General features: G+C 33.0%; 3 protein-coding genes across 6 annotated transcripts; all 3 read left to right on the top strand.

The window, feature by feature from the left end:
- The first annotated feature begins 1,654 nt into the window (after positions 1 to 1,654).
- On the top strand, positions 1,655 to 6,678 carry LOC116131240 (CTD small phosphatase-like protein 2). 4 transcript variants are annotated; one of them, XM_031416887.1, is made up of 9 exons: positions 1,655 to 1,793; positions 1,886 to 1,939; positions 2,637 to 2,830; positions 3,543 to 3,679; positions 4,139 to 4,235; positions 4,322 to 4,501; positions 4,606 to 4,881; positions 5,422 to 5,759; positions 6,153 to 6,678. In XM_031416887.1, the coding sequence occupies exons 3-9, from the start codon at positions 2,674 to 2,676 to the stop codon at positions 6,369 to 6,371; spliced, it is 1,404 nt and encodes a 467-aa protein (XP_031272747.1). In that variant the 5' UTR covers positions 1,655 to 1,793; positions 1,886 to 1,939; positions 2,637 to 2,673; the 3' UTR covers positions 6,372 to 6,678. The 4 variants fall into 4 exon arrangements, with proteins under 4 accessions (XP_031272747.1, XP_031272749.1, XP_031272748.1 ...); XM_031416889.1 differs by having other exon boundaries at positions 1,661 to 1,939; positions 4,352 to 4,501; XM_031416888.1 differs by having other exon boundaries at positions 1,661 to 1,939; positions 4,322 to 4,495.
- A 1,287-nt stretch (positions 6,679 to 7,965) lies between these two features.
- Positions 7,966 to 13,186, top strand: LOC116131219 (meiosis-specific protein ASY1-like). The gene is made up of 22 exons (XM_031416863.1): positions 7,966 to 8,046; positions 8,227 to 8,283; positions 8,663 to 8,759; positions 8,859 to 8,927; positions 9,062 to 9,154; positions 9,331 to 9,457; positions 9,564 to 9,633; positions 9,762 to 9,803; positions 10,232 to 10,318; positions 10,450 to 10,563; positions 10,657 to 10,699; positions 10,803 to 10,844; positions 11,015 to 11,139; positions 11,310 to 11,322; positions 11,440 to 11,516; positions 11,613 to 11,711; positions 12,015 to 12,165; positions 12,263 to 12,339; positions 12,441 to 12,498; positions 12,604 to 12,776; positions 12,874 to 13,011; positions 13,127 to 13,186. Exons 1-22 carry the CDS (start codon positions 8,044 to 8,046, stop codon positions 13,184 to 13,186), a joined length of 1,815 nt encoding a protein of 604 aa, XP_031272723.1. The 5' UTR covers positions 7,966 to 8,043.
- Positions 13,187 to 20,766: 7,580 nt separating this feature from the next.
- On the top strand, positions 20,767 to 21,993 carry LOC116131242 (REF/SRPP-like protein At1g67360). Its single transcript, XM_031416891.1, has 2 exons — positions 20,767 to 21,106; positions 21,481 to 21,993. Exons 1-2 carry the CDS (start codon positions 20,876 to 20,878, stop codon positions 21,976 to 21,978), a joined length of 729 nt encoding a protein of 242 aa, XP_031272751.1. The 5' UTR covers positions 20,767 to 20,875; the 3' UTR covers positions 21,979 to 21,993.
- Positions 21,994 to 22,537: the final 544 nt, after the last annotated feature.

The following is a 22,537-nucleotide window of genomic DNA, read 5'->3' as shown; positions in this document are numbered from 1 at the left end:
TATGGGCCTAGGTCCACTTGATATGGATTGTTGGGCCTTGTATGTTAATCTTTTACTAGACTTGGTCCTTGGACCTCGTTTGTTGAGCTGCAGGCTTAAGTCTTGTTTTTTCAACATGATTTTTTTGCCCATAGAGTGGCAAAACCAAAAAATTATGTTTAAGGACAAAGTGAAATATTTGATGAAAGAGGGAAATCAAAGTTAAACAAATTTATTTAGAAAATCGCATTTAAAGAAGTCAAAGCTTAAAAAACACCTCCTTTAATGAAATTTTAAATTCTTTTGTAAAACTTTTAGTGACGACTGCCCCTCCTTATAAGAGACGTTTAACGGGTAGGATACAAGGACATACTGATCAATTTAAAGATTATTATATGATTTTTCAATTATTGTGATGTTAGAATTATAAATTGTTGACAAAAATTACCTCGTTACATATGTTTATAATCAGTGGCGGATCCAACCACTTTTTGGGTGGGCCATGACTCATCCTCAATTTTTTTTTTAAATATTAATATGTATAATTTATATATTTTGGCCCACCCTAACAAAAATAGTAATGTATAATAAATTTTTATTTTGGCCCACTCTAAAAGAAATTCCTGGATCCGCTACTGTTTATAATATAAAAAGTATCATTTGATTACAACACTAGTAGTTATTTTAGAACATAAATAAATTAATCTAAGTATCTTCAAAGTGAAATATTTTTACTTTATGAATTAAATTTGAATGTTTAATACTCGAATTCTATATTTCTATGTATCAAATGAGATATAATTATAATTATAATAAAGAACGAAAAAGAGAAAAGAGAAACGGCCCTACGGGCTCGAAGGAAGCTGTTCCGGAGATCTGGCTAGGCCCAATATTAAGCAGCTCATAAAAATCGAACGATCCACTTGGTTTAACCCTGACGCGTGGCATAGCTTTTGGACACGTCAGGTGCTCCGTGGTTTAAACTTTAAATCGTTTTGATAACGACAGAAGCTTCTGTCTGGTTCACAAGAGCGAGTTCAATTTTCAAAAATTTCAAAAAGATTCTCTCCACGAGGCTCTGTAATAAACGAAAGAACAACACCGTCACACAAAGTTTTATAACGGCCCCTTCTTCTTTATTAATTTGTACATGCAACCACAATATTTTTTCTTAGAGCCCCTTGAATTACGGATTATTCCAATATCATATGCCCTTTTGTTGTACCACAATTTCTTTATTTATTTCTAAACCACACAATGTGGTTGGTAATAAAATACAGAAAAATATAGGGTTGAGTTATAAATTTTGAGAGTAGAGGCACGTAAGATTTGCCAGCGTATCACGAGATGAAATCCCCAATGAATAATTTAAATTTAAATAATTATTTCTTCCAATTCTTACTTAAACAAATTAAATTATTGGCCGACGCCGTTCCATATCACATAAGGCTGTAGAAGAAAAATATAAAAATTATTGACTACTCTCTTGTTGTACGAAAAGCATCATACTCGCTTGGATTATTGAAAAGAGTGTAAGATTAGAGTCAATCAAGGGAGTAAATTATTTTCCTCCATGAATTGCGCGTAAGAATTTGTGCTAAACAGTCCACTAAGAAATTACTGAAAATATGATAATGGTTTTTGATGATTATTTTCATTATTATTTATCAATTCAGTCCCTTGTTCAGAAAAAAAATAATTTTCGATCCCTCTTCGCTTTCCCTCTCTTTTCCATCTTTGGAGGGAAAAAACCTCGAAAGAAAAAGAAAAAGGAAAAAAAAAAAAAAACTCAAAACTAGTTCATCTAGCTAGTGGTAAAAAATCTAGGGTTTTAGTTGCTCATACTTAACTTCTCACAATCTCATCAATCTTTCAACTCATTCACTCTTGTTTCGCTTAATTACAGGAACAGTGACTGTAACTCTAGCTTCTAATTTCATCATTCTCGATTTCGTCGGAGGTAAGAAAATTTTGGTTCATTTGCTTGTAACTTTAGGTGCAATTTATAGTTCTGTTGTGTAACTTGCGTTTGGATTAGTTGTTTTTTTTTTTTTTAGGGTTTAATTAGCTGTTTATGCATGCGTGATCCAACTTGTAATAAATGATAAAATTTTGGAGCTGATGCGGTGATTTTTATGTGAGAATTGATAGGCTTAGTTGTTTTGTTGGGGTTTTAGGGATTTGTGTGGTTTCACTTGTAATATTGAAGTGTATAACAGGCTTAAAGTTGAGCATCATACACTTTTCGGAAATTTTTTGGATTGAAAGTTTGTTATAATTCTTGATTGTGCTTGACTGAAAAGTTGAGCTGAATGGAAAGAGTAGTAAATCAGTAACTTTTAATTTGACGATGACGGATTTTTACATATACTCGCTGTAAGAAGAGATAACTGACGGGTTACTTGTTTAAGATATTGTCTATATGCCATCTACACTTACAAGCTTTTTGGTATGTTGCATCTTTCACTCTACCATTATTATTCATTACCTTACAGATATGTACAGTTATGGTTGTTATCTTGATCCCAGTTCAAGAACTCTCTGCTTTCCTCAATTTTGAATCGAACTGGGCTGAAAACAGTTTATAATAGTTAAGACTTGGCTTTCGTTATCCAATTGAGTATAATTTTGAATTTTTTTTCCCTGAATCCAAGTAGGAAGTGATAGCCAATATTGGGAAATTCTTCCTTGGAAATGCAAACCAAGAAAAAAGTTTATGGAAGAAAAGCCTCCCAAGAGCATGCCAGTCCCAGGGTTTTGAGAACTCCGAAGAAGGTATCTGAAAATGTACAAGTTGCAGAGAAGAAAGTTACAGAGCTAATTACATCTTCTATTAGAAAGCAGAAATCTGGTATGCTGTTAACTTTTCCTTACTATGTTATTTTATGTTTCGGGAAATTTTCTTTTGTATATCAGTTCATTTTTTAAGCAGGAAACACTTTAACGTGATAGTACTTATGTGTCATTATTTACTTTCCAGTTTTCACTTATGAGGTCGTGTAATTTTGCTGAAAGGTTCAATTTGACAATGCTGCATTCTGTGTTTCAGTTGTTTATCAAATTTCTGCCAATTTTCATCCATCTTCTACTCTTACCTGTTGTAGAAAAAGTGGCCACGTATTGTACTGTATTCTAAAGTTTGCTTGTATTTTCACAGCTGCTGGATTTTGTAGTTTCACCATTGATCCTAAAGTTAAAATGTTTGTTTGGCTATTTTTTGTACTTATATGTGTGTTTCTTTAAATAAGCTCCGGCAAAATTCTGTTTAGTTTAGAGCATTGTTGAAGAATTTGATGGGACAAAGCTTATGAATATGGACAAATATTAGGAGATAAGAAAAAGGAACTAGTAGCAAGATTTTAATTGGATGTGAAGCATTACTATTGATTGTTTGTATGTTTCTTTGTTAATTTATATTTCTAACTGAAAAAGTGTTGTAATGTTAAGATTATTTAATATTTAATGCAGATTTTATTTCATGCTCTTGTTGGGTATTGTGTCTATACTATCTTGCAAATGTATTTCAAGTCTATCTAATTGATTTATCTCCCAATGAATTTCAGTTGACATTCTTTCAAAGAAAAATGGGGAGGCTGTTGCAGCGACTGATTTGAAAACTAGATATGGCTCTCTGAATACTGAGACTGCTGATGCCTGTTTGGGATATGATTCACTCAACGGAGTTTCCTTGGATCAAAAGGTAACTTTCTAGCTTTTGCAGGTCTCTATGTTTTTCCTTCTCTGGGGTTGGGTTTCTTGAAAGATTGTTATTCAGTCAATCATCAATCTAGTTAGAAATCTATCAGCCAAATAAGAAGTTGGCATTTTTGTTGTTCTAGTAAGAACACAAATTGCAGTTTCCAAACTCAAAAAATTCTCTGCTTCTGGCAGTTTCTATACAAACTTGAAGCAGCAAAGCCTGATAAGAAATTGTTTTTTAATACAATTTATTTCCAAAGATATTTCAATTTCAGTTATCTTTTGGCCGTTTGCATGTAGCATTGACATTGAAGTGCTCCTGTTATTTTGTCCATCAAAAAAAAAAAAAAAAAGGAGTTTATGCAGAGGTTGCGAGAAATGTCAAATTCCAGAGAATTGAAAACTATACTTGTTTGAACTGCCAAGATGCTTTTGTATGATTCCTGAAATTGTGTTACAGGGTTGTAATGAGGAAACTGATCATGGTGTGGTGGAAACTATATTTTCTCCTTCCTTTCATGTATCTAAAGTCTCAGGCGGGGAAATTGCCAGTGGAGGTAGGTGATAAAGTCTAAGTTTTAGTATAAGTTGTAATGTCCCTTTGTTATTTCTTTTGCAATGCTTATGTGTGAATCCTATCTAGTTGATTTTGTCAACTTTTTTCGGAGTGGAGACCAGAAATTTCATCAAGAAAGTGAGATGGATTGCTCTCGGATTGATATGCTTGATGGTCAAATCACTCAAGAAATTGCTGAATCCACTTTTAGGGGAGATGAGAATTACAGTGACAATATGTTGACTTCAACAAATATGACATGTAATGGTAATATAGAAGTAGATACTCGATATTTGACCTGAAATTTGATACTCCAGTGAGCAGATGTTCCCTCTTGACAGAAATGTTGTGAATTTTATGTTCTAATGCAGATCCTGAAGGAGCCAACCTTTCCTCTGAAGTATCAGCCATATATCTTGCTATGAAAAATTCAAAGCTGGAATGTGTTGATGAGCATGGCCAAGAATCTATGTCAACTGATGTTTCTGTGGAAGATGATGAGTATGATGACTTTGATGACTTTGATCCTTATTTATTTATAAAGAACTTACCAGACTTGTCATCTGTGGTCCCCACTTTTCGGCCCATGCTGCTACCCAAACAGACCCGGAGTTGCCCTTCTACTACTCTTGTTTTGGACTTGGATGGTAAGATAGTTTTGGATGTTTATGACTCAGGAAATGGTTATTTAAAAGCAGTATCATTCATCTGTTGCTTATTCATGTAACTAGTGAAGATGTGTTAGAATGTCATATCAAGCATTTGCTGTTGCTCCTGTTTATAGGCTGGGGCAGTCAGTGACTTGGATTTCAGCTGGACCAGTAGGCTAGCTAATGAATAATGAAATTTAGTATTCTGGTGTTCTTTACTTTTTACTCATTGTGTTTCAATGTCAAGTTGTGAGAGCTGGTTTATGAATTTAATAGTTGGTTCTCATTCAGTAGCATGGTATTTGCTAGCTTTTTGAAAAAGGGCATATTCATGATTTGTTTACTCCTTTTAAATTGGACTGCATAAGCTATTGGCATATTGGTACATGAACCAATTTCTTGTTTTCCAAGTTTTAGTATTATGTTCAATTTAGGTTAGTTGTTTTAGGAAGTATGACCTGTTATGCTCCAATGTTGAATAACTTGCCTTTCATGGTTTACGTTCAAGATATTGATTAAATTATTTTGACTTTGCAGAAACTTTGGTGCATTCCACTCTTGAACCTTGTGATGATGCAGACTTTACATTCCCTGTAAATTTTAACCTCCAAGAACATACTGTCTATGTTCGATGCCGTCCTCACCTCAGAGATTTTTTGGAGAGAGTTGCCAGTCTTTTTGAGATCATTATATTTACTGCTAGCCAAAGTATTTATGCGGAGCAACTTCTAAATGTGCTTGATCCAAAGAGAAAATTGTTCCGCCATCGTGTGTTTCGTGAATCCTGTGTTTTTGTGGAGGGCAATTACCTCAAAGATCTGTCAGTTCTTGGTCGTGATCTTGCCCGTGTCATCATAATTGACAACTCGCCCCAGGTACTGTTCTGAATACTTCTCTTGAATAAAATATGTGAACAATTATGTTGTGGACAGGGAACACCCTAGAGATATTCTTTTTTTAAAGAAAACAATAAAAATAAAATAAATTACATGCGTTTTATGAATAAGCTTTGATAAATTCATGGTTCTATTATGTTATAACTATCTTTCATCATCGTGGTTTCAAGTAATTACTTGTTCTGAATGAATATCTTAAGTAGCCATGCTGGCGCACTTAAGTTAATAAAAAGCAACAATGAAGTTCTTTTGAAGTGTTGTCAGACATAAGGGTTTAAGTATATCCTGCAGACAGAAGTGAAATGATCATTGTTTTCCACAAAAATTGTTTGACTTCTATTTTCTTAACATGGTTAACGGTGTTTTTCTTAGGCATTTGGCTTCCAAGTGGACAACGGAATTCCAATTGAGAGTTGGTTTGATGATCGTTCAGATCAACAATTGCTTTTACTGCTACCCTTTTTGGAGAGCTTGGTTGGAGTTGAAGATGTGAGGCCATTGATAGCGAGGAAATTCAATATTCGGGAGAAAATAGCTGCAGCCGTTTATCCTTCTTTAAATTCAATGAGAGGAGATCCCTTTGAAAGATGAGACTTGATGTGAATTGGCAACTTCAAGTTATTTGGACAGATTTCATCCTGTACTTTTAGACAATTACTTTTAAATGATTTCTCTATGCTGAGAAATCTTTGCAAGACTTAAAAGGTTTGAAGTTAATGGTGTGGTTTCAACTGGAAGGGAGCAGGTATATGATCAATTGTGTAATCATGCATCAAAAAGTTGAAACGTTTTATGGGTTGATGGCTGCTAAAGTGCTTTATTGTTAATTCTTAGATGAGGATAGTTTGGAAATATTAATTTTATTTAAATAATTGAATAATATATTTATTATCTCATGGGCTAGAAAGTTATGAAAAAAAATTTGTTGTTGGAAATCTTCCTAATGCAAGTTGAGGACTTGAAAATTATGGCAGTTGAATTTTTTAAAATATGATTTCGCCACGGCCACATTGTTATACTACGATGTACGGATGTAGATTGACAGACGGAGCACTGATAAATCTATTTTACTTGCTCACTTTCATCTACTGTATCACTCTCTTATGAAGTTTGCTGCCTTGTGAAGGTATGGAAACAAATCTCGACATTGTCCAAAATGATATTATGTTAGATAAACTTCTGAATCCATTTTAAAAATAAGGTTTTTTATGCTTTCCTTTAAATATGCACTTTATTTTTTTTTTTTATGACGAGGGGTGTTTAAACTAGTTTACGTGTATTTTAATTAATTTTTAGGGATTTTGGAATTATCGGTTTTTTTTTTTTAATGATCGGGGGCGTTTGAGTTAGTTTATGCGTATCTTTTTTAATCTCTTAAGATCTTGAAACTATTGATTGAGTAAAAGTTCTAGTGACTATTTCTATTAACAATAAAAGAGAAATTCGAATTCAAGATTTCTTGAATAATATACTTAATAATCTTTATTGAACTATTTGAGCACGCTAAAGTAGTTTAAATATACACCTTTCATTTCCGAATAAATCAAGTTTTTTTTGCAAAATCACAATTCAAACGTAAGTTGAATCAAATGACAGCTTCTTTAATTGGTCAAGTCTTTTATGCCTTCTCTTGTAACATATTTCAATTTAACGAGAGTTCGTCATTCATTATTAGAATACATTCACTTTATTATTGATTAATACAACGTCCTCTAGATTAAGATTGGTGCAGCTGGGTGCATGTGACATGTCAATCAAATTAGTCTATGAAACTTAAAAGGAGACACATTATTATGCTATTGAGACGGCAATATCCGCAACCAGATTTTGTATAGAAGCTTTATTTGGTGTTAGCATTTACAGCCAAAATTTCGTTAAAAAAAAAAAAAAATTGCTACGGGATCTATCAAGACTTGGATAAATTTATCTTAAAATTCATAGACAGCATTGCCTTTAACTATTTTAAAAAAATTCTAGCAATTATAAGATGCCACGTCACTCTACAAGGATCAGAATACCTCCATCGTGATCGAAATGACCATATTCACGTCAGCATCACACAATCGGCATTTTCTCAGTTAACCATAGTAGAGTCTTATCTAACTATGGTTAAGTAACGGTCTATAATATAAATAACCCCAGACTCGCGCCACCCATTCTAATTTTTTTACTCCAATTCAAATTTTCAAATCAAGCGTTCTTGCTCTCTCTCCCATTTCAATTTCTCCTCCTCTACTTTCAAAATTCTCTCAAGTCTGCAACCATGGTATGCCTACATTTTAAAAAACTTAAAATTCAATCTCGTTCAATTTCATATGTTCTTATTGCTCTTCCGATTAATATTCACTTTATTTATCAATTAATATATATATATATATATATATACAAAAATCAATAGCTCAGTTGCTTCCTATTCTCATATTCTATTTGTTGTTTTTGTTTTCAGGTTGTTGCACAGAAAGTGAAGGAAGCGGAGATCACCGAACAGGACTCCCTTCTTCTGGTAATCAAGGATTAATTTAACATCATATCATCAAATTTTTATGCAGCTCTCCTAGTTCAAACAATCTGTATATAAATTGAACTTGGTTGTTTGCCTATTTTTTTAGCTAAAATTTTAGATGTTTTTAAATCATTCAACGTATTTGATTGATTCTGTTCTTTTTATTATTGATTTTGGATTTTCTTCTATTAAACACCACAAGTTAAACACTATTAGGTAAACATTTAACAAATTTGATCGCTCTTGGAGCTTCTTGCTTTTAGATCTTGTTTGTGAAATCATTAATAATTATATAAACTTAGGATATGATAATTTATGCCTCTGCTTTTATTTACCGTAAGTAGATCTCATGTCGTTTTGATGAATTTACTCTCAACAGACAAGGAACTTGCTTCGTATTGCCATATTTAATATTAGTTACATAAGAGGCCTTTTTCCGGAGAAGTACTTCAATGATAAGTCTGTTCCTGCTTTAGGTAATCTCTTCTCATCAGATTTTCGTTTCTCTTCTAATTTGGATTATAATTTGAATATCATCTGCTAAAAAGTCTTTTAAATTATTCCAAAATTTATAGAGATGAAGATCAAGAAGCTGATGCCGATGGATACTGAGTCACGTAGACTGATTGATTGGATGGAGAAAGGCATGTTACTGTTATCATCATCTAAATAAGTTCCTAAATCTTCATACGTTTTTATTTTCTTTTCAATTGTTCACTTTTTGTTCTCGTTTTTTCCGTACTTTAGGTTAACTTTATTTGTTATTATTTCTTTTCAGGTGTTTATGATGCACTGCAGAAAAAGTATCTGAGAACACTTCTGTTCTGTGTATGTGAATCAGTTGAAGGGCCAATGATTGAAGAATATGCATGTAAGGTTTTGATTGATCACTATAAAAGTGTAAAAATTTCAACTCTAGATGATTAGCGTAATTCCAGTGATTCACTTTGTTGTTGTGAGTTTGATTGGATTGCTTTCCCTCTTCTTTCTTTGGCTCTTGGGACATTTTGAGAGGTTTGAATGATTCGAACTTGTCTTCTTTTGCAGTTTCGTTTAGTTACTCTGGATCTGATAGCCAAGAGGTTTCAATGAATATCAATCGCACTGGAAACAAGAAAAAGGGAGGAACATTTAAATGTAACTCTACAACTGAAATTACCCCTAATCAGATGAGGTGGTCTAAACAAAATCTCTTGTCAAATTTCATTTTAATTCTGTCGTTGGCTTGTTTTAAATTCTTTTGTGTCTTTTGTTATCTGTGCCACAATTTTATTGTTCAGGAGTTCTGCTTGTAAGATGGTCCGTACACTGGTTCAGCTCATGAGAACTCTGGACAAGATGCCTGAAGAGGTAACTTACTTGGAGGCTTGTTTATACCTAATAATATGTTGAAATTTTGTTGGATTTTGAATCTTTGATTCTGCATTTTTTTTTTCATGGTTGAATTTTGATGGTCATTTTTCTTTGTTGCATTTCAGCGTACTATATTGATGAAGCTGCTCTACTATGAGGATGCGACGGTATGTCCATTTAACTGCTTTAATTTTTATTGTTCCAGGTAATTGTACATGTGATTGCTATTCCAGTTATGATTCATACGAATTTCTTTAGTTCCTAAATATGAGGTATATGAAATAGAATTTGAATTTTTGGGTTGGATGGCCCATACTGTCTGGAGTTGGAATGCTTTACCGTGACAGAAATTTCCTGAGACTACATATGCTTGGTAGTGCGTGTAAGTTGCATGAAACTTCTTTGTAGGCAGGTCTATTGCTGGGTAACATTTCTTGCAAGTGCTTTTAAGTTGCACGCAAATCTGAATTTCTGCATCAGGTCTTTTGCGCTGACTATATTTTGAGAAAAGATTATACAACCTTTTTCTCCTTTTTCCTGTGTATTACATTTATTTTAGAAAAATGATTAGTGATACAATTATCTGATCTTGTAGCCAGTGGATTACGAACCTCCATTCTTCAGAAGCTGCACAGAAGAAGAAGCTCGTCATCCATGGAACAAAAGTCCTTTGAAAATGGAGGTTGGGAATGTCAACAGCAAACATTTTGTGTTAGCTCTCAAGGAAAGGGATGAAGAACTCTGGAAATGGCTATGATTAATTATAGTGTATCATAATTCAAGTCATGTTTCTCATACTTGATTACTTGACAGGTAAAAAGCGTGCTTGATCCTTGTGAGGATGAAAATGATGATATGCAAGATGATGAAGTGAGCTTAGGAGGCGATTCTTTAGAAAGGGAGGAGTCTTCTGATTCTGACAGTGAGGTGAAGTGACAATGTTATTTTTATGCTTATGAATCTGAGTATAACGTACACTAAAATTTTTGAGTTGCGTTGAAAACACATTATTTGTTTCAGGATAATTTATCACAAAGGGATCAATACATGGTAGCGCCAATCGGTAATTTCATCAATAGCTTCGACTACGATTTTCTTTGTTCCATTCACTCAAAACACTTTTTTGAGGGAGTTGCTCGTGGAACTAACAATGGTTATCGTGACAGATAAGCAACAGCCAGAGGAAGATAATGGCATGGCTGATGAAGGTACATTTTGAATTTAAACAGGACAACCTTCGTGTGATTAAGTCAAAGTGGATGGAATTTTTATTAACTTGGTTTTTTCATTTTTCTCCTTCATCCTTATTTAAATCTTCTATAATTTTCTAGTGATATCTGATTTATTAATGCGCTGGGTCCAATTATACGCTGCACAGATAATACTCAGGACCCGGAGGAAGATGAACAACAATTGGCCAGGGTGACGGACTGGATCAAGGGCCGTCACCTTGATACTGTAGAACTTACTGATGTTCTCTCGAATTTCCCAGATATTTCAGTGGTAAGAGCTTCTAAGTTTTCATCTTCTAGGTTCCTTTTCCGAGTATTCTGACAAAAAAGATACCAGTGCAACTAGTTAGATTATCCATTATTAACCCAGCAGATTCTTTAGTTTATCTCCTTTTTTAAAATTTGAACTCTAATGACTGAAGATTTAACGGTTTAATGCAGGCTTTGACTGAAGGTAAATGCGGGCTCTGATTCATATTAAAGTTTGAACTAGCGAAGACTTAACTGTGCTGCATTTTTAGTTAGTAAACAAGTTTGCTGCTGTTTTAATTTTCTTCTGAACACATCTCAGAAATAATGGACAAGCTTGTGAAAGAAGGTGTTTTATCGAAAAGTGGGACGGATACATACACGATAAACAAGCAAGAGGTTTTCTGTTCTTTTATTTATTTATTTTTGGTATGGTAATCGTCATTAGCTACCTTATTCTGGCTCACACTTCTTATCTTTGTGCAAATACACCAGCAGAAATTTGACCATGAATTTAATGTTGTGAAAGAAGAAATGGATGGCGTCTCAATTAATGAAAAATCTCCCAGTGTAGAAGATCGCTTATACATGAAGGTAAGAGACATTTATATGTATGCTCTTATGAGGTGCGATATGTGGTGATTTAGAGTTGACTTGTCCTTTAGTAGCAGTTACAGTCTTGGTTAATTAATATTTTGTTTTAGCATGCCTTTCACTTTGTAGAATTTGCAGGTTGACTGCTTTCGTATCAACCATCATAATTTTGTTAATTTAATTTCCTAGGAACTTAGGATAGCACTTTTCTCATGTTACGCCAGTTTAGACAACATCATGTCGGATGTTTGGATATTACGTCTACATTACATAAGCTGAGCCCTGCCATTGTTAACATATCAGGCTTTGTATCATGCTCTTCCAATGAACTACATAACAGTCACAAAGCTTCAGAACAAGCTAGATGGAGAAGCCAATCAATCTACCGTGCGCAAACTAGTTGATAAAATGATCCGAGATGGTTATGTTGTAGCCAAAGGGAACCGTAGGCTAGGTATGAGCAGTGAAATTGACAACTTCTTACTTGACATAATTTTTAAGGATTATATATCTCAATTTAATTTCTACAATTTATCTTGATCTTGAAACAGGCAAGCGTGTAATCCATTCCAATCTGACTGAGAGAAAGCTAATGGAAGTCAAGAAAGCACTGGATATTGATTTTATGGTCAAAATTACCTTCTTAAATCTGCGTGCAAATGTAACTCCCTCTTCTTAATGTGTTGGTACAATTCTTCTCTAATTATTATTTTTATTTGTTTCGAGCAGAACATGGATACTGTTGAGCCACATAACAAGTCCAACCATCAAGAATTCCAGAAAATGGGTATCTTGACCAATCCCTTATAGATTCTAGAGTAAAAAAAATATGGTTCTTTTCCAATTCTAAATGTTAGAAATGACGAGTACAAAATGTTTATTTGATTATTAGGAAGCAAACACATTGACACGTCCACATGTGGTGCCCTTCACTCTATTGGATCAGATCTCACACGCACAAGGGGAAGAACTGAAATTCAACAAAATGGTTCAATCAGGAGTGAGCAGACTATCTCAAAAGGAAGGGAGCTTGCCCTTGGTAACACTCCCACAAGCAGAGCTGAGGTTAGTGCGGTGAAGTTCATGATTTCTAGTGACGATTCTCCTATGATTTTAAGTGTCTCAGCTAATTGATAGATAATCTACTCTTGGAATTGTGCAGCCTGTAGCGTCAAGGGAGAGTTTTGCACTAGGAAATGAGAACATCAAAGCAAACGGAAGCACAAGTTGCTGTGATGAGACAGACAATGTTATTGGTAGTAGATCCTCCCAAGATAAGAGATGCAGAAAAACAAGCACGGTATTCTCAATTTCTTGCTATGAATAGTTTCGTTCCTGAAAGATTGCGGCTTCATGGATGTCGTAAAGACCATTTTTTCTAATATATTAGGCTTTTTGTTACTTTTTTTTTTCAGGTTAAAGAGCCTATCCTTCAATATGTAAAGCGTCAGAAATCTCAAGCTGCTCTCGTTTAAAAGGCTTAAGAGTGTGTGATACTACTGGGCAACCTTTATTCAGTTATATGACTTCCTATTCTTGAATATGGACCATAAAATGGCAACTTCTTTTAGACCATAGTAGCAGAAAAATAAAATGTTATAAGTTGGACACTTTACATTGTTTCTTTGCTGTCTGATTTCTGATGTTGTTTTGAGGAGTGCTGAATATAAAAATGATTTCTGATGAATCTAAATATGAAAGTATTCTCTGTAATTATTGAATTATTGATTTATTAAACCATCATTAGATGGTTGATTGATCAACTATAAATTTTTAGTATATTATTTAAGAGGTTTTAAGTTTGATTTATTTCGATTATTGATAGAAAATTATTAAAAATTTATTTAATCATCAACTTTAAGATTTCAAAAAAATAATTGATAAAAGGTTATCGAAGGTTTATCCTATCATTATGTTTAAGACAGTAAAAGATTAATTGAAATATCGGAAACTAAACGGATTCCACTGGTTAAAAAAAAAAGAATTATTTATTTTTTTGGCTGTCCGATATTAAATGATTTGATCAGTGGAGATGCTCTGCGGCTGCTTTAAGCCTTTAACCCGTGAGCAGGCTTGTCTTGTGTGTCACGATTCCTTGATCTTCCCAAAAAAATTGGCCCCAGTAAGATTATTTTATATTTCTTCTCATTAAGTGAGGCATCATATCGTTTCGATGTTAAAGCATCTTCAATTATTTTGTTTATTTTAAAGACAATATTTCACATAAATAAATAATATTTTATTATTTTTTAAATATAAAAAATAAAATTTATATTCAAATCTAATAAACTCTTTAAATTATGCTTAATAAAAAAGATAATTAATAATAAAAACTTATAATTTATTAAATAAAATTAAGATAGAGAGTAAGATTTGACTTTCTAGATGTAGAGAGTCAAACTCACTCTTTAATTTATATTTAAAGAATAAAGAATCTATCAGAGCATCTCTAATTGTACTCTTTATTTTAAAGAACATATTTTATATAAATAAAAAGCATCTTCATTAATTTTTAAATATAAAAAATATTTTTTTTTTAAATCTAATAGACTCTTTAAATTTTAGGAGAAAGAATATGTTTTTTCAAGAAAGAAACTTAATAGGAGAGATAAATCATAAATAAAATGCATAAAAACTTATAATTTATTATTTAAAATTAAGATAGAATGTGAAATTTGACTCTCTAAGAGCATCTTCAAATGACTCTTTATATGATTCAAACTCTTTATTATAAAGAGTTTATCTATAAAAATAAGAGTTCAATAGACTATTTATTTTTTAAATATAAATTAAAGAGTGAGTTTGACTCTCTACATCTAGAAAGTCAAATTTCACTATCTGTCCTAATTTTAAATAATAAATTACAAGTTTTTATGTATTTTATTTATTATTTATCTCTCCTATTAAGTTTCTTTATTGAAAAAATATATTTTCTCTCTTAAAATTTAAATAGTCTATTAGATTTAAATAAAAAATTTATTCTTTATATTAAAAAATTCATGAAGATGCTCTTTATTCATATGAAAGATGTTTTTTATTTTAAAAAGCACAATTAAAGATGCTCTAAATATGGAAAGTCAAATTCACTCTTTAATTTATATTTAAAGAATAAATAGTATATTGAACTCTTGTTTTTATAAATAAACTCTTTATAATAAAGAGTTTATGTCATATAAAGAGTCTTTTAGAGATGCTTTTAGACTCTTGTGTTAATGAACAAACCTTTAGGTAGCGTTTGGTTTAGGGTGATATAAGATTAATCCTGTAATCTTTGTTTAATTTTCAAGATTCTCTCATTTGGTTGTCAAGTAATAAAATATTACGTAATCTTTTATTGAAAATAATGTTTATTGTTGGTAATATTGGGGTAATCAGATTACCTTTTCAAGGGGTGTTATTATAAGATTACCGAGGTAATCTTAATTTTGACCCTATTTTGACCTTAATAATTTATCATTTCGGACATATTTGCCCCCATATGTCTACCAAATAACAATTACCCAGACCCCCTACATTTGAGAATTTAGCTAAAACACCCCCGCCACAAAAAAATTTAAAAGTTAACAAAATACCCCCAACCATCAAAGACCACCGCCGGCCGCTAGCCACCACCGCTAGTCGCCAGCGAAATTCATCATATCGGACACAAACCGTAGATCCTGCCGGTCTTGTGCCGATAAGCGTTTCCAGCCATGGATTGTGATCCTGGCCGAAACGACCCAGATCTGGCCGTTTCATGGCCAAAGATTTGGTCGTGCAATGACCATATTAACGGCCAGATCTACCTTTGAACGACCAGATCTGGTCGGATTAGCCTTATCGGCGTACGACCACGCAAGATCCGCTTGGTCGGCGCCATAGGGCGGCTTCCGGTGGTGGTGGTGGCTGCCAGCGGTGTCTTGGGGTGAGTGAGTGATTTTGTTACAATTAAGTTGTATATTGGGGTGTTTTATAAAATTTCAATATAGGAGGTTAAAAGAAATATTTAAAAAATATTAGAATAAAATATAATAAAATAATATTATATATTATTTAAAAATGAGAGTAATTTAGTAATCTACATAACATATCCACTCATTTATCTCCCACCCAATATATTATATAACATACCCATCAATTCTAATCCACTAAACATATTTCTTAAAGATTTCCTAGTATCTATCTTTCAGTAATACAACATTTCTCAATAATGTAACATTCTCTAAACCAAAGCACCCTTATAATAAAGAGTTTGAGTTTTTTTTTTTTTTTTTTTTTTTTTTGGTAATGCTCTTAGCGGCTTGTTGAGCTAATGCTGCAAACAAAAAACACTGACTTGACTGATTATAAAAAGTATGAACTGATGGGTATCAATAAAATTTCATCTTAAAGCTTTGATAGTTTGATTAATTATTTGTAACGCTCAAATACCCTGTATTTAAACAAACTGCTTATGAAATCAATCGGCCAGCCCATGGATTAGCCGCCACCACACATGTGATGATGCAGTAATGAGTAAACGACATTTCTCACCCAAGCTTGCCTTAATGACACTTTTTATCCAAAACAATTCAAAATACTACTTTCTCACCCAAAGTTTATATTCTGTTAATACCTAAAATATACTTCACTTTCTCAGTCGGTCGTTCGGCAAGTTATCAGGAGCCAGGGTAAGAGAGGTTTTGTTGAGTGGAGGCCACTGGATCGAATGGTGGTGATCGATTGAATATTCATCACTGAAATCAACGAAAATTAGCTAAGAACAGAAACCCTAACTTCACAATTGCTAGCAATCAACGAGAAATCAGATGTTGAAATAAGAGAGGTTTTGTAGAGAGAAGACTGGAGGTTTAAATAGTGGTGATAGAGATAATTTTTACCATCATAATCAGTTTGGGCAATAATAGAATATTAATTTTGGGTGAAAATTTTGTATTTTAAAATTTTTTGGGTAAAAAAGTGCCATTAGGACAAACCTTGGGTGGAAAAAGTAGTTTACTCTTGCAATAATTTAACCAATGACTGCTATGAGATTATAATATAATATCTTGAAACTTTTCAGGTGAAAATGTGTCATTAAGGAAAAAGTCGTTTATCTTACAATATTTAACCAAGACAGCTATTAGATAATGATATAATATCTTAACCAGATATAAGACTGTAACCACTAACCAGGACTATGATAGATTGGACTCGTGGATAACTCCACAATAGACTAACCCTAACCATAATTGCTGTGCTATGTCAAGCATTAGTTTTTGATGACATAAGTATGATGTGTCCTGTGTTTGGCTCGTGTTTAGAGTAAAATTCACATCGATGACGTATCTTATTTTTTAAGATGAATTTTATCTCCTTATAAAATAAAGAGAAATTATATTAAAGGAACAAATAGAGAGTGAGCTAAAAACTGCACATTTTAGAAGTGTCTCAAAAATTATCATTTCTATTTAATACATTTTGATGGATGGAATTACCCTTGATGACTAATCCCTAACCATTAATTAAAAACTTATGCTTCCACTCTAAAATTTCAGCTAAAACTTGATTTGTGATGTGGAGGAGCACTTTTTAACAGATTTCTTGATATATCAAGCTTATTAAATGGTTCACAAAGAGAAGAGTATTTTTGGAATTTGAAAGTTGTTTGAAATACAAAATTTTGATTATGTTACATATATGAATTGAAAACATGTTAAATAAGTTATTTTTGAAATGATTTGTTGTTGTTATAATTGATTAAGCTTATATTTCAATGAATATGTTGAAAATTGTGGTTTATGCGTAATTTGGGTATGGGTTTCGGCCAATTTTGGAGCTTCGGTCAGAAAATTGGTTGGAGGTTAAGACGAGTTTTGGTCGAAACCTATTTGTCGAATTCAGCCAACTTTACACTCTGATATGAAGTGTCGAATAGGCTGAAACCGTTTAAAACACCAAATTTGACTGTTTTGACATAATTTATCTATTCAAATCCAGCTGAAACCCCTTGATTTGCCAAATTTCTTCTTTACCAAATGACGTGCAATTTTTGGCCAATGTCCAATTCGACTAAATCCATGGGTTTTGACCAAAAAACGCAAGCCTCCATTTGCCATTTTCACTCTGATTTCCATTAAATCCACCCAAATTCACACAATACACAACAAGTCAACAATCACAATATCTCATCTAGACCAAAAACCCATTAAAAACCCTATATTTTGAACAAAACTTAATAAATAAATAAAACTAAACCCTAAAAACTCTTCATACCTGAAACCGTGTTTTTAAACTTGGCCTAACTCGGCCACAAACCAGTTCAACCGAGACCCGGGGCTTTCACCGGGCCAGATTACCAATTTTCCTATTCACCAAAAAACTCTAGAATTTGAGATGATGATCAGCGAATAATAGAAGGCTGGAATGTTGGGCTTTTGAAGAGGAAGGTCGTGAGTGCAATGGTGGTAACGAAGGTGATTTCTGTAGTGAATCGACTAAAAATTAAAAAAAATTTGTGCGGCAACAGCCAGGGATTGGCAGGAACAAAGGTGTGGTGAGATGGGTTTTGGTCAGGAGGCTGAGGGGGGTATTTTTCGTGGTAATAGGAGGCTATCAATGCCGGCAATAGTGAGATTTGGCCTAAGTTGTCGACGCTAGTTTTTGGGGATAGACTCAGGATGATTTGGATTACATTTAGTGTGTGCTGCACCACGCCAACAAGTGACCCGCTGATTTATATTTATGGTGTGTTTGCTAAATTTCAGACTTATAGGGACTTAACATAATTTTTAAGGTTGTATTTGTTAAATTTTAAACTTTTGACACCTAGTTGACCAGCCGTCAACCGGTTAAACCAGTTAACCCGAAACCCGACAAATTTGTTGGTTTCACCCGCAGTTGGTTATTAAACCACTCCCTACACTCAATAAAAAAATAGCAACACAACAGCATTTACACTAAGTTTATTGAAAAAAAAATAGGATACCAAGCTATTAGAGCATCTCCAAACTCTTTATACGACCAAACTTTTATTTAAGAGTTTATCCATAAAAATAAGAGTCCAATAGCCTCTTTATTTTTTAAATATAAATTAGAGAGTGAGTTTGACTCTCCACATTAGAGAGTCAAATTCACTCTCTATTTAATTTTAATTAATAACTACAAGTTCATAGCATTTATTTATTAATTCTCTCTCCCATTAAGTCTCTTTTTTAAAAATAAAGAGCATCTTTACTAAATTTAAAGAGTGTATTGGATTTTAATAAAAATTGTGTTCTCTATATTTAAAATTAATGAAGATGCTCTTTATTTATATAAAGATGTTCTTCAAATAAAGAGCATCATTGGAGATGCCTTACACACCTTAAATTTGAAACAAGTGAATGTGATATTTTTGCTTCACCAAAACAACAATAACCACATTAAATCCGCTTGATTCCAACACAAAATTAACGGTTTCTTTTCAAATTAAAATGAAGCAGAGAAGGTTAAACTTTGGTTCATGGGTTGAAGAGTGAGTGGAAGAGGTGAGGTTTATTTTTATGCAAGTGTATTTTTGTTCGTAAAATCAGTGAAAATATAGAGTGTTATTTTGCCTAGTTAGTAAATTCGCGTTTATTACGAATTCTCGTATTTTATAAATCCAGTTTATATACGTAAATTATATATCCTAATCATATATTTATATAAATTCGATCATATTTTTTAAAATAAAATTTTAGTATTATTTAATAAGTCAAAACGATACTTTGTTTTTTAAAATTTGATCAGACCACATCATTTTAGACATTGCCTCTTTTTTATCAAAATGACGCCAGTCTTTTTTTTTGGCGCCTTCTTCCTCTCTTCTTCTCTTTTCTGCGCCCTCATCCTCTCTCTCTCTCTCTCTCTCTCTCTCTCCTTCTCTTTGTTGGCGCCTTGTTCTCTTTTCTTTCTTTTTTCTGCGCCCCCTTCATTTCTCCTGCGCCTCTTCTTCTCTCTTTTTGTGTGCCCTCTTCCTCTCAACTTTTTTTTTTTTTTTTGGCGCTTCTTCGATTCTTCAACAAGTACTACTCTTTGTCTCTTCTTCAACATAATAATAAATAAAATTATTAATAATTGGTCAATTTTTATAATATTAATTATAAATTAAATAATATAATTTTTATAAACTAAAATAATATAATTAAAAAAATATAAATCATATACCTATAAAAAAAAAAAATTAATTCAAAAATCATAAAAGTATTAAAATCAAGATTAATATTATCTATTTTTTAAAACATATATTAATATGTACTATTATTATATATTATATATATTTTTTTTTTTTTTTCTGTATCTGAATTTTATAACTAATTTTTATAAATAATTTTACTATTTATAGTATCATATTATACCTATCATTTCGATATCAATTTTTGCCATCCTTTATTTACTAACTAGGCTATTCTGTGAGGGAAAAAGTAAAATGCGTTACTTTAAATTTTAAATCTCAGTCCAAAACAATGTCATTTAGTATAGTTTCTCTAATTTTAAATACGTGATTATTAAGAAAAACAATTATTTTTTAAGTTTCTTTAAATATTTATTTGTTGTTTAATAAAGAAAACTACTTTGTCTCTATACGAAAATGAGATAAGGACGAGCGTCAGAATCTTTTAAACGAAAATCTTGACAAGAATAAAAGAAATGCGTACACATATAAAGTAAATTGAAATTGTTATAGGATTTCTTTTGTCGCTATTATCGACGAACCGACGGTTGCAACCTACAAGCTTCTATGCAATTTAGCACCGTCTGTTCTTCTAGTAAGTAATTAAGAAGTTCCCACTTTCCTCCACTAGATATTTTCAACAAACCAATACGTCAGCACGTGTCTTTCTCGAAGCCTCTAGTTTCCGAATAAAAGCTCTTCAATTAGGTGAGGTCCCACCTCTTTACAATCACTGAATCACATATAACAATTGCCCTTTTCAAGAAATGCAACTGGGTCCCATTCACCCATAGATGAAAAGCAGATCTAATCTCAACTTCACGATCAAATGAACGATTCAGATTAAAAATTATAACGTGCCTCCAGTTTCGTCTGTCTTCATTATTATAAAGATGACACTCCCAGTATTCAAATTGATTCATCATTCACGAACCATCGCAGAAAGCAAGACTATTGACACTAGCTAAAGTTATTGGTGATCTAAGACAACTCTTTGTTCGTTGTGGAGATGGAGACCGAGCACAAGAAACAAGAACTGAAGCACCTTGGATTTGTGAGGTTGGCCGCGATTAAGGCGCTGGTCTGCGTGTCGAGTCTGTACGACTACGCCAAGAGTAACTCGGGGCCGTTGCGATCGGCGGTTGGGACCGTGGAGAGTGCCGTGACAACCGTCATCGGACCTGTCTACAAGAAATTTAAGTACGTTCCTGTTGATGTCCTTGTTTTTCTCGACAAGAAGGTAAAGTATTGTGTTTAGTATTTGTTTGGATCAGTTGGTTTTATGATTCTTTCTATCATTACATCGAGAAATGTTTTTGTGAGTTCTGTTTGTTTAGTTAAACTTTTCAGTGAAAAATAACAGTCTCGCCGTTGTTGATCTTATTTTTATTATTGTTTGATCGGATTTATTATCATTAGTAGTAGTAGTAGTATAAAATGAAGAAAGAAACCTTTGCATCTAGATGTTAAAGAAAGAATGAATGATAGCTTGGTGTCGTGACTTTCTCAGGTTTTAAATTTTTTATTTGTTTTGTTTGTGACTGAAATATAAAGTTAAGAAGAAATATTTCTGGATTCGGCAGTATAAAAATTACTTGTTTACGGAAAGTGCAGGTGGATGAAGCTTCACACAAGTTTGATAAACATGCCCCACCAACGGCAAAGCATGTTGTGAGCCACGCCCATATATTAATAGAGAAGGCCTTACAGAAAGCCCAGAAGTTTGTAAGTGAGGCTCAGACTGGAGGGCCACGAGCAGCTTTGCACTATGCTGCTGGAGAGTATAAACAGTTCGTGCTCGCAAGTTCTGCTAAGGCATGGCATAAACTCAACCACTATGCAATCTTCCACACTGTGTCGGATATTACTGTGCCAACGGCTGCACACTGGTCGGGCAAGTATAACCATGTTGTTTTGGACTTGAACAAGAAGGGTTATCCGGTCGTGGGCTATCTTCCTTTGGTTCCCATTGATGAAATTGCCAAGGCTTTTAAGCAGACAGAAGCAGAGAAGAAAGCAAATGAGACAGAAGCAGAGAAGGAAGCAAATGAGACAGAAGCAGATAAGAAAGCAAATGGGCCTGAACCAGGTTCAAGCTCAGATTCTGATTAAGAAGTTAATCTGAAGTTAATTTTCCTTCAGTTTGCTTTACCTTGTTGTCTGGCTCGCTAAAATGTAGTAGGCTATGTGTTTTGTTAAAGTATTTGTAGCAATGTGGATAGTCAATAACTTTGTAAATGACTTCTAGACTTTCCTCGTGTGAATTAATGCTGCATAAATTCTGTTATGGGAACTGTTCTTGTTGGTTCAGATTTATCTCGAGCGGTAATTAGTAAGTATGTTTTAGATTCATCTATGGTTGTCAAATCGCATTGTATCGAAAAATCAGGGTATATTATTTTTATCTATATTCTTAATCTTATTTTTAAATTATTGTTTGGTATATTATTTTGAGAAATATTAGTATATTTTTTTAATTATTTTTAGACCCTTGAGTTTATTAATTTCATAAATACTTTCAGAAAAAAAGTTTAAAAATTAACAAAAACACTTCTATCTACCCATACTTTGCCATTCTAACAATCATCGTTGGGGATAGCCGGAATTTGTCACAACGATGAATTAACGATCAAAATTAGTCGTTAATTCAACAATTTGGCCTTTTTCGGAG

The sequence above is a fragment of the Pistacia vera genome, unplaced genomic scaffold, assembly GCF_008641045.1.
Source record: "Pistacia vera cultivar Batoury unplaced genomic scaffold, PisVer_v2 Contig230, whole genome shotgun sequence".
Taxonomy (NCBI): domain Eukaryota; kingdom Viridiplantae; phylum Streptophyta; class Magnoliopsida; order Sapindales; family Anacardiaceae; genus Pistacia; species Pistacia vera.
The sequence above is the reverse complement of the archived record's forward strand: the minus strand, read 5'-3'. Positions and strand labels throughout refer to the sequence as shown.